Source organism: Kryptolebias marmoratus, linkage group LG22 (genome assembly GCF_001649575.2).
Source record: "Kryptolebias marmoratus isolate JLee-2015 linkage group LG22, ASM164957v2, whole genome shotgun sequence".
Lineage (NCBI taxonomy): Eukaryota > Metazoa > Chordata > Actinopteri > Cyprinodontiformes > Rivulidae > Kryptolebias > Kryptolebias marmoratus.
Genome location: NC_051451.1, coordinates 12,300,208 through 12,310,885, shown reverse-complemented (window position 1 = coordinate 12,310,885; position 10,678 = coordinate 12,300,208). Strand labels below are relative to the sequence as shown.

At 37.2% G+C, this 10,678-nt stretch overlaps 2 protein-coding genes across 2 annotated transcripts in view; one reads left to right on the top strand and one right to left on the bottom strand.

Annotated features, from left to right (window-relative positions):
- ctu2 (cytosolic thiouridylase subunit 2 homolog (S. pombe)) overlaps positions 1 to 1,467 on the top strand; it is a 9,940-nt gene extending 8,473 nt beyond the window's left edge. Inside the window, exons 14-16 of the mRNA XM_017432785.3 lie at positions 419 to 485; positions 723 to 781; positions 861 to 1,467. Of these exons, the coding sequence (XP_017288274.1) occupies positions 419 to 485; positions 723 to 781; positions 861 to 915 (181 nt within the window). The 3' untranslated portion in view covers positions 916 to 1,467. The remainder of the gene's footprint in view (positions 1 to 418; positions 486 to 722; positions 782 to 860) is intronic.
- Positions 1,468 to 1,545: 78 nt separating this feature from the next.
- On the bottom strand, positions 1,546 to 6,691 carry cdk1 (cyclin-dependent kinase 1). The gene is made up of 8 exons (XM_017432798.3): positions 6,594 to 6,691; positions 6,025 to 6,067; positions 5,558 to 5,714; positions 4,652 to 4,775; positions 3,538 to 3,708; positions 3,281 to 3,444; positions 2,511 to 2,652; positions 1,546 to 1,928 (listed from the first exon to the last, which is right to left on the bottom strand). The coding sequence occupies exons 2-8, from the start codon at positions 6,059 to 6,061 to the stop codon at positions 1,812 to 1,814; spliced, it is 912 nt and encodes a 303-aa protein (XP_017288287.1). The 5' UTR covers positions 6,062 to 6,067; positions 6,594 to 6,691; the 3' UTR covers positions 1,546 to 1,811.
- Positions 6,692 to 10,678: the final 3,987 nt, after the last annotated feature.

Here is a 10,678-nt window from a genome sequence, read left to right as displayed (position 1 = left end):
CCCCCCCACACACACACACAAAAAAAATTAAACTCCTGGACTGTTTGGGAGGGACCTCTAAACTTTTATAAGTTGGGCGTTTTTCTCACATTAAAGTAAATTCACTGATATTAAACATACTATCAAGTAGTATCAACACACAAACTCTGAACATATTACTCCCAATGGCACAAAAAATGTGTGTCTAAAATAAAATTAAAAACTGGTAAATTCCAAAGGAAGTGTCGATACTCATTGTTCGGGTTATTCTGAACCATATTTATTCACCCAAACCTCCTTTGAATTGGTTGAATCGTGCTGTCGGACCTTGAGGACAACTGTTTTAAATCTATACAGATGGCGCACCAACAGGCAAATCTCTCTAAATAAGTTGTTTCCATCGATCTGTGTCTGAACGGCCACTCTTCTTGTTGTCCAGGGAAGCGGAGGCCCCTGACGTGAGGAGCCAGATGTGTTACAGCTGTCAGCTGACCGTCAGAGACCTGGTGAGTGAAAACGCCTCCAACGGAGCGACATGAAGAGCGTTCCCAAGAGATTAGAACAGTGTAGGAGTATCACAGTTTATGTGGAGCTTCACTTAGTACTCAGAAATAATCCTTCAAATCAACACACATCGTTCCTTTTGGAAGTTTCTCACATTCACGGCAGTCCGGTAATTAAACTGAAGTTTTATTTTAACACTACAGGCCTGGTTTAAATCAGAATTTTTGCCTCTTTTTCAGTCATCCGTTCACCATCTTCCTCAGTATATCCTGTCAGAGGCTCAGAGGAGGCAAAGGAGGTGAGGCACTGTAATAATTCACTTTGGCAGCAGAAGTGATGAAAGAACAAGAATAACAGAACGGACCTGTGTTCTCCAGGTGTTTGATGAGAGAGGAGATCAGGGAGTTCCTGCTGGATGATGAAGGACATTAAATGGAGGAAAAACTTCATTAAATGTTTTTTTTGTTTGGAGTTAGTTAAAACTTTTGTATGTAATGAAATATATATTTTCACATATTCTATCCATTATCTGAAACTATTTTTGTGAGGTGTACATGCTGCTAGGAATTTATTTATAAAGGTTACATTTTTATAGCTAAATTTCATTGTTTTGTAAGATTTGAAACAATCAAGTTTCAGGGAAAATGTCACTGTAGCCTCATTTTAGGACAGCAGCTGTTATGAACTTTTTTTCTTCTGTGAAAGTACTTTAAATACGATCCATATTAGGGAAACTACAGCCTCCACATTAATCATGAACTTTGAGATTGAAACATGTTTTTGTTGACCCGTCCTTGCATTGAAAAGTCAGCAGGCCTTTAAAACTGTTTTGAATGTTTTATTTTCCCCATTTATGTAAAAGGTTATAATTTTTTTATTTACATGAATGAATCTGATCATTTATAAATGCTTGATTGCCTTTAATGATTATAATCTTGGTTTACTTTGCATTTAAAGGAAAAATAAATCATAATAAACAAATTATCTTTGGTTATTTTACACCTGTGTTTTTTTTAAAGCATGGATACACATCAGCTTATAAACATTAAAACTACTGACAGGTGAGGTGAAAAACATGGAACAGTTTATTACAAACACCTGACTTTACACAGCAAGTAAACCAGATGCACTTTGTTACATATTAAGAAATCTTTCCCGCCAAACAATTTTAGTTTTAAAAGAAAACAGCGAAAATCACACAAAATGCAATTTTATTGAAGACTTGAAAGTTTAGGATCTGGAATAATTTCATACAAACACACACACACACAAGTATTTACAGATTCACAAGGGTATAAATGTGTCGTTATGGAAGGTCAGTATTAATCCTACATGTTATTGACGATGGCTGACGGCAGAGTGGATTTGTCCAGGTCGTCAAAGTAAGGATGTTTCAGGGCCTCACGTGCCGTGATTCTCTTTGGAGGATTATAAATGAACATTTTCTACAGAATACAAGAGGAAAAGGAGACGACAACATTAGGTTTCCTACAGATAATAAACCACAAAGAATAAATACTGATCTGTTGGTTTATCTTGGTATTAAGCATAACTCAGAAAAACATTTAGTTTAGAAATAACACAACAGCCACAGGCAAAGGAAGCAGATGATGCTATCAATGGATTTCATCTCAAGAGGCTTGCCTCAACGCTGACAAAGGAATCATTGGACGTACATCTACAACTTTTTAAGTCAACCCAATACAAAATGGCCACCGCAGCTAACAGGCCTTAACACAAAAATTGCTTTGTCGACTTTTTAGAAATTAAAAAAGGTAAAATCGACATTGTAGCCAAGTCTCAGAGTGTTAACAGATCGCATGAGATCTTGCAATATTGCCTGAAATCACAGATAATTTAAGACAGCAAAATGGCTTGTTTCTTCATTGTTTTTCTTTTTTTATTTCAAACGTAGGACATTTGCATCATGCTGCCGATTTCTCCAAAACCTTTCTAGCTCACCAGAAAATAAAATGCAATTGAAAAAAAAAAAAAAAAAAAAAATTAGAAGCAGATTTTGTTCTTACCCCAAGTAAGTCCAGACCGTTCTTATCCAGGTGTTTCGCCATCGATGACAGGTTACCAGATTTCCATTTAGGGAAAGAGTTTTTGTAGTCGGGCATACTCTCTACATCCGGCCACACATCATTGTTTGGGGTTCCCAGAGTCCTGGAAGAAGAAAGAAAATTATAGAGATGATCCAATTTTTATGTTGACTTGGGGACTTCTGGATGTGTCAAAACAGAATATGACGAGTGGAACAAGACCGTTCTGGCAAATAGTTTTCTAAATATTTAAAAAACTTATTCAGAAGGACATTTTAGATCAGGACGAGCCAGCAGTTTGCCGTCCCACCTGACTTTGTGGGAAACAGCATTTTAATACATTGGTTAATCATTTCACAGGATCTAAACACCGGGAGGAAAGGGTCTGAGAGTGTCAGAGAAAATATTTGACAGACGTTTTTTTTAATAATGGCAGAGCATTTGGGAATAGTTTTAGAAAACCATCAGAACAGGCAGCTCAGCATTTAAAATCCAAAGATTTTATAGACTTTTTTTTTTTTAAACTGCTAAAATATTTTATTAGCTCATATCCCACAGACTAGTTGTGGCTTAACAGCATAAAAAGCAGCTTAAAACTTCTGTCCAGTTTCCTAAAACAATGTCCAGTTTCCTAAATGCAACATGATCTTGTGTAATCGTTTATTTTCACACATTTACTTCAGCTTTAGTTTACATTCTGAGCTCAAAAACGGACAAGTCATTTAATCAGATTTGATATCTGTCATGTCTACCTGAAAATCCTGAAGAGCTGGTCGATCTCAGAGTCTCCGTGGAAAAGGGGCTTCTTGGTAGCGAGCTCAGCGAAAATGGTTCCAGTGCTCCAGATGTCCACAGGGGTTGAGTACCTGGCGGAGCCCAGGAGGACTTCTGGAGCTCGATACCAAAGAGTTACAACCTGAGGAGACACCAGGTTTTATTAGAGCGACGTGCTGAAGGAGACGATTGTTGCAGTTTGTGATTCGTGAGTTGTGAGTGAAAGGCTCCCCACCTCGTGGGTGTAGACCCTGACAGGAACACCGAAGGCCCGAGCCAAGCCAAAGTCTGCCAGCTTTATGGCCCCTTTGTTGTCGATCAGGAGGTTCTGGGGTTTCAAGTCGCGGTGGAGGACTCGGCGACAGTGGCAGAAATAAATCCCCTCCAAGATCTGGTAAAGGTAGCTCTAAAATAGAAAACAAAAGAGAATGAACTCAAGATAAACTGCACATTAACCTGAAGAACAATGTTTTGTCTTTTTTTTTTTTAAATGACCTGCTAAATGACCGGATTTGATTCTCTAGTCACGCCGGCCCTTTAAAGTACCACAAGGTTTTTATCCTTTTTGCATTTTTGAAAAAGTATGGCATTTCAAAATGCCCCCCCCCCTCCCAAGATGTTACGGTTTCATGTTGAGCCTTTTTACATCAAAACATCTGTGAGATTGAAGTGTTTGGTCAGTGGAGGAGAGTTTCAAAACAAACTGTATAATACAGAGCCAAAAACAGCAACTTTTGTACAAGTCTTCTCCCACACAAAATGTTTGTTAAAAACTATGTTCCCATTTATAGTACATTTATCTGTAACCCCATACAAAATGCTGAAATGAAGTTAGGATGTTGCTTAAAATGTAAATAAAAACAGAATGCTATTATTTGCTGATCTTGCAACTGCACCTTTTCTTTTAATGGGGTATTTTTTAAATTAAAGGAGAAACTACATCTCAAAAAGCAACCAAATGCTAAAAAAGTGGTATGAATAATAAAACAGCTGGAGGAGTATTTTACGGTTGTTGTGAACAGGTCAGTAAGAGGACTGGGGATTAAAAAAAAAAAAAAAAAAGGCTGAATCTGTCAGAAGTAAAGATGGGCAGAGCTTCACCACTTTGTGAAAATTTGTTTCCAAAACACCGGATGGCTGTGATCTTCAGGCCTCGAGGGGGGGCTGCATTAAAAACAGGTCTGATTCTGTCCTGGACATCACTGCATGGACTCGGGAACACCTTCACTAATCACTGTCTGAAATCACTGTTTGCCATGCCGTCCACAAACACAGCTTAAAGCTCCATCACCCAAAGAATAAGCCAGATGTGAACACCAACCAGGGTTTAGATCCCCTGATAGAATTACCTTGACCAGCATGGGCTCCATGTACTGCCCCGAGGGGATGGAGTCCAGGTACTTCTTTAGATCCATAGACAGGAACTCAAAGATGAGGTAGAGACGAGACTCCTGCATCAGGACATCCAAGAGTCTGGTACACACACACACACAGATGTTTAAACCACCTTTTGTCTTTTGGTTGCGAGCTATATGGAAACTGTATTTAGCAAACCTAATAAAAGTGAGCACAATAAATTTTTCATTAATGCTTTATGACCAGAGTTAAATATGATTCTTTAAAATTCACTGCAGTTTCTACTGTAGGCCTGTGCAGACAGATTAAAATAAAAATTTAAAAAAGGAAAAGAAAATTAAAATAAAGACCAGGCTTTTTTCTAGGTGTGCCATTGCCCTCTGCTTCACACGGTTTTATTTTCTTAACCACCTTCTTCCCTGACCCCACCCTCACGTTGCCACATCAACAAGTTTTATCATTTGTGCTATTGCTGTGAAAGAACTAAATGTTGTTGTCAGATAAAAACATTTTCAATCTTTTTCATTGCTTTGTCAACTAACTAGTCGGATGTTAAGACATGGAAAAATGCTTACAATGCCAAAAACAATCAGATTGTTTGCTTGCATGATAAATGGCACGTTCATCAAAAGTTAATTTAGCCTTTTCTGAAGCAAACATTTAAATCAAAACTCGAACAGATGTGAACATGTACAGTACTCACAGCTAGGGAGCTGAAAAATTATTAAAATAATTCCTTACCATTTTTTTTCTCCACAGTGTACATTTTTCAGCCAATAGATTTGCACAATAAGCCTTTAAAAATCACATAAATTGTCCAGAAGCCCAATAAACCCCAACAATACTTGGTTGCTTTTTAACTTTAAAACACCCTTCTTTCTCCACCAAGGGCAGCATACCGTACAACGTTGGGATGTTTCAGCTCCTGAAGCAGAGAGATTTCCCTGACAGCGGTGCTGGGAACACCCTCCTCTTCACTCTCCAGTCGGATCTTCTTCATGGCCACAACATCCCCCGTGGTCTTGTTTCTGCCCTTATACACAACGCCGTAGGTACCTGCAAAGACGAGATCAAGAGCGAAACACAATCCTTTAGGATGTACAGTAGTAGTGCGTGCTTCAACAGACGGATGGAGCCGTCAGTGTCACATATCCCCTGCATGAAAAGGGTTTATCCACGTACAGCGGGGGGCCTGGCAGAGCAGAGTTGTTTCAGAAGTTAGAAATTACAAAAAAGAAACCAATGTCAGAACAGCTTTAAAGTCTTGAGAAAAGAATAAAACATAAGACACACAAAGTTCATATTGTGGAATAGCTTAACAGCATAACATTTGTAACATTTAGACAAAAATCACATTAACACCAACCTTCTCCAATTTTCTCTATTTTCACGTAGTTGTCCATCGCTGCCTAAAAGGAAAAAGGGGAGAAGATGAGCATTTTAGTGTCTTTTCAGCCTCCATGAATTCCCCCCTCATTAGTGTTTGCTTAGTCCCTTTTATTACTTTAGATATGTCAGCAGTGAATAAATCAGCTAACTGTCACACCACGTTCAGAAGCCATTTTACACCAACGTAGCACCACGAAGCTAGCGAGGCTGAGAGCCGACATACCGTGCAAATACATTACCAAATTGATCAATTTCAGCGTTAACTCGAACGAAATGCTTCATTTTCGTTTGTTCATGTTGTAGTAGTGTATAACTATTTCTTACACCCTCGACAATATAATTTAAAGACCGAATATTTGTCAACCAGAGGGCTACGCTGCCGTTTACTTCTGACCTAACGAAGAGTCAAGGTTAGCTAAAAGCTAAACCGTAAAAAGTAAAAAATAAACCTACTGCTTTTATAACAACTGGCACTCTAAATAGTGCACAGCTTTCCTATCGATGTGATAAGTCAGTCTTTTAGGTTGGGGAAAGAAGAATAAATACCTTATTCTGTTTCGTTTCGCATTCAGTGAGCTCTCTCTGACCGTCTATGCTTGAATGCCGACGAACTCTTTTGAATCGACCGCAATACTGAAGCGGTTCAAAACGCACCAATCAACTCACGAGATGCTTTTCAAAACAGCCAATCGGAAAAGACAAGGCTATCACGTGGTGTAAGCGGGAGACGAGGCGCATTTGCAGGTGTGTTCACTGTTTGTGGGATATTATAGTGTTTCCCCTTGTAAAATTACATGATCTAAAGTTTTGTTCAGTTTATTTCTCAGTAATTGTCATAATGGGTATGATTTAGTATCAGGGCCACCCAGAAACATAAAAATCGTTGAGGAGGGAGACCATTTATTGTTTGTTTATGTTTTTTATATACATTTCATGTTAAATTCAAAATGATAATAAAATGGTCATATTATTTCCGAAATAAAGTCGAAATGTTGAAGAAGAAGGAACTTAGAGTCGTTTTATCGTATTTTTTGCTCCTAAACACTACTGTATTTGTTTTATTACTGTGTAAAACACAAAATAACGACACAAGGCATTTTATTTGAACTACTCCGAGGTGGAGAAAAACCTTTCAATCCTTCACACTAAGAGTCTCAAACTTTATTAAATTAAAAAAACATTATAATTTTTAGCAGTCTAGGGTGGAGTACGAGTTTTACCGAAGAACAGTAATAAAAAAATAATGTCAGCTATTTTTAAGTTTTATATGTTTAGAGTATTTTTAAGTTAAAATTCAGAGTACGACTTTCAGACTCTTATTGTGCAGAATTAAAAGATATTCTTCAACTTCCGCTGTTCTTAGTTAAACAACCTCTGCAGTGGGAATAATAAATTGGATCTCGGACTGGAAATTAAAATGCATAGTGTTGTTACTGTGTAGCTTACCAAGAAAGGTGAGCTAAATAATCCTCGGCTACAATATTAATTTAAAAATAATAATAAAACAAATACAGCAGAGATCAGGAGCACAGTTGGGTTTGCTTCCTCTTGTTTAAGTTTCTAAACACTATGTTGACATTTTTTCTCAACATTTCAATTTTACTCTGGAAATAGTAATAATTTGGCTTTAATCTCAACATTTCAACTTGGTACTTTGAGAGACCTTAGGATTTTCTAAAGTTTGAGAACCACTATCCAGACTATTTTTTTAGTCTAATGTTACTAAAAACACCAGATAACTGTGTTTATTACAGCTCAATTCAGTTTTATTTGTATATCATTTCACAATAAAAGTCATTTCAGGGAAGTATACAAAGTTAGATAACTTGCAGAACTACGTGTAGATGGAAGATGTAGAGTTCTCTTTTGTCTGATCTTGTCAAGTTCTCACATTGCTGTGGAAGAATTTTAACCCACTCTCCTTTACAGTATTTACCAGACAAGCAAACATCCAAACGTTTGCACAAGTAAGTTATTCACACCTGCATTTATTCAGTGCATCTGAGATTTACCTTTGTCTTTCCTGTGGAAGCAAGGGTGAATATAGTTTTTAACTCATCGCTTCTGCATTCTGCCCTACTTCTTTTAAATTAAATTAAATTAAATTGATAGAGTAATGTCACATTTGTTGTTGTTCTTTAAACCCAAAACCATGTCAAAGGATTTTCATGATAAACCTTTACATCTTACTGATTTTTGGTTGATTGTCAATCACCACTGCATGAAAAAAACAAAAAAAAACAATATACTGATTCATATGACAAACTAAAATATCTATCTGACATGTAATTACAGCTGTTTTACATCTGCACGACCCATGAGTACGCATCTTTGATATAAATAGCATCACAAGTTTCTGCTTTTACAGCGTGATGAATATGTAACTGATGCATACCAAGCATGGAGGAAATATTGATCCGTTTCAATTAAAATGGCGTAAAATGAAACCACGGTCCTCGACCTTGCCTCGCACATCTGCTTTCTGCAACAGGAAACGGGTTATCATCAGGCCCTAATTCTTATCTGATGCTCAGTTTTGAACACTTGTTAGTGCTTTCCCCACAGTTTCTACTTATATAAAAAAGTAACCAGTAATATCTGAACAGTAGTGACTGAAAATAAAAAAATGAGCAGCTCTGAAACAACAGAAAAGTTTGGACTGACCCTGGAAGTCTTAACAACAGCATACACTTCATACAGCAAAGCACAAACCACAGACATGACATTCAGACAAGAAGCACTTGATTAAGAAATAAAATTTACACCCCCCCCCCAATCCCCATATTTGTTCTAGTATAAACAATTTTGCCACCAGTCATTAGCAAAAGTAGATGTGAAGTTTCTTTCTTAAAATACTAATACCATGTGATTAAGTCATCTGTCACTGCAATACTTGAACAATGCAAATACTGTATGCACTATAAAATACTTATTGCTTTAGAAAGAGGATTTTTAAAAGGGATAAATCAGATCTTTTGAAGTGGGGACCTGTAAAAATGAACAGTAAATGTCTTACCTGTTGTAGATAGCTCTTTGAACAACCTCAGTTTTGAAAATTACGAGTTAAAAGTTTTTTCCAGACAATTTTTTTTAAATTTGTTGTTTCTAAATATATATTTTCAACACATTGCCATTTCTAGAAATGTCTTTATCCATACGGAAATGCCAAAAAAAGAAAAGTAACTGCTTTAGGCCTGTGTGTGGCGCTCTAACGCTGCCATGAAAATACACCAAAAGCAAGAAACAAGGCGTGGAGTAAAGTTTACACGCTGGGTGCGCTTAGGTTAGAGGTGGGGCTATGACATCATCGTCTTCAAATGGCTGCAAGGATGGCATTTTTAACAGTTTTTTAAAAAGTTACTGTTTTGGGGCTCCTAAAACACCATTTCTGTTTAGACACAAGGCTAAATTGATAAACAAAAAACATCTACATATTAACAAAAAGCATTTGGGTGTGATCGGGGATGCTAATTCTGACAGGATTGACGAGCTAACAGCTAGCACCGCTGGGGCCAAGGTTAAACTGCAGACTTAAAACAACTTCAATCTAAAAAAAATTCATAGTGGTTCATTCAAACACTAGTTTACAATTTTTTGCAATGCGTTAAATTTGACATTACAGTTATTTACATGGGATTCATCGTTTTTTGCAGCTATATGTAGCATTTTATGTGCAGCCTTCTTCTGCACAGGACAGCAATATTTGTTTGCCCACTCAGACTAGTTAGCTTTTCAATCCAGTCAGAACTAAACTATTTCTTCAAACTGAGGTCGTTCAAAGAGCTATCCACTACAGGTAAGACACTAACTGCTCATAGCTTTTCCACAGAACCCCACTTCAAAAGATCCGAACGGCTCCTTTAAGATTACGAAGGTTTGTGTCACACACGTCGACTGATAATGTATTATAAAAAAAGAAGTAAAGCCAGATTAAAGCAAACAAAACCCCCAAAACATTCCGACTTAAAGGAACTAAACCAGTTTCGTTTACTCTTTTTGACAGTGCATCATAAGAGTAGCATAAAGACATGTTTCAGATACATGCTCAAGCTGCAGAATGTGGATCCAAAACCTTGCCTCATGGAATACCTGGACGTGTGTGTTGCTATAAATACATTGAGCTGTAGCACAGAAAATAATCTTTAAATAACTGTTTGTAAATAAGCTTTCAACAATTTAATTTTCCCCTGTACGTTTTCACTGGACGTCCTCGAACACAGCGGCAGCCTACGTTTACTTGCACATGCTGAGCAGGAAGGAGGGGAAAACCCAGAGGGGCAAAAAAACTGGCTTAATCTGCAATTAAACAAGACATTAAATATTGTAATTTTACTCAAAGATGCTTAAATGATAGAATTCTTGCGAGCAGCTTCGTTAAGACTATAATTTCACCCCACGATATAAGGAGCAGAGCAGAAAACACACAGCTGCATTCCTCTTAGAATCCGTCAGGAAACTAGTGCTTCTTAAAGAAAAAAAAAAAAAGTCAAAGGATTTAAACCAAAAGTCTCTGTGGAAATATAAAGGTCTCATAACTGTCATGGCAAAACGACTGATATTTGCTTCTGACAGTGATGCTGTGAAAAAGTTATAAACAGTTAACATCTTACCTGCTGTAGATAGCTTACTGA

Bases quoted from the DNA above. Each gene is read 5' to 3' on its own strand.
- cdk1 (XM_017432798.3), bottom strand. From the start codon at position 6,061: ATGGACAACTACGTGAAAATAGAGAAAATTGGAGAAG. The intron at 4,776-5,557 runs GTATGCTGCCCT...TGTGTGTACCAG, and splicing joins AAACATCCCAACGTTGTACG to ACTCTTGGATGTCCTGATGC. The intron at 2,653-3,280 runs GTAGACATGACA...TTCTTCTTCCAG, and splicing joins CAGCTCTTCAGGATTTTCAG to GACTCTGGGAACCCCAAACA.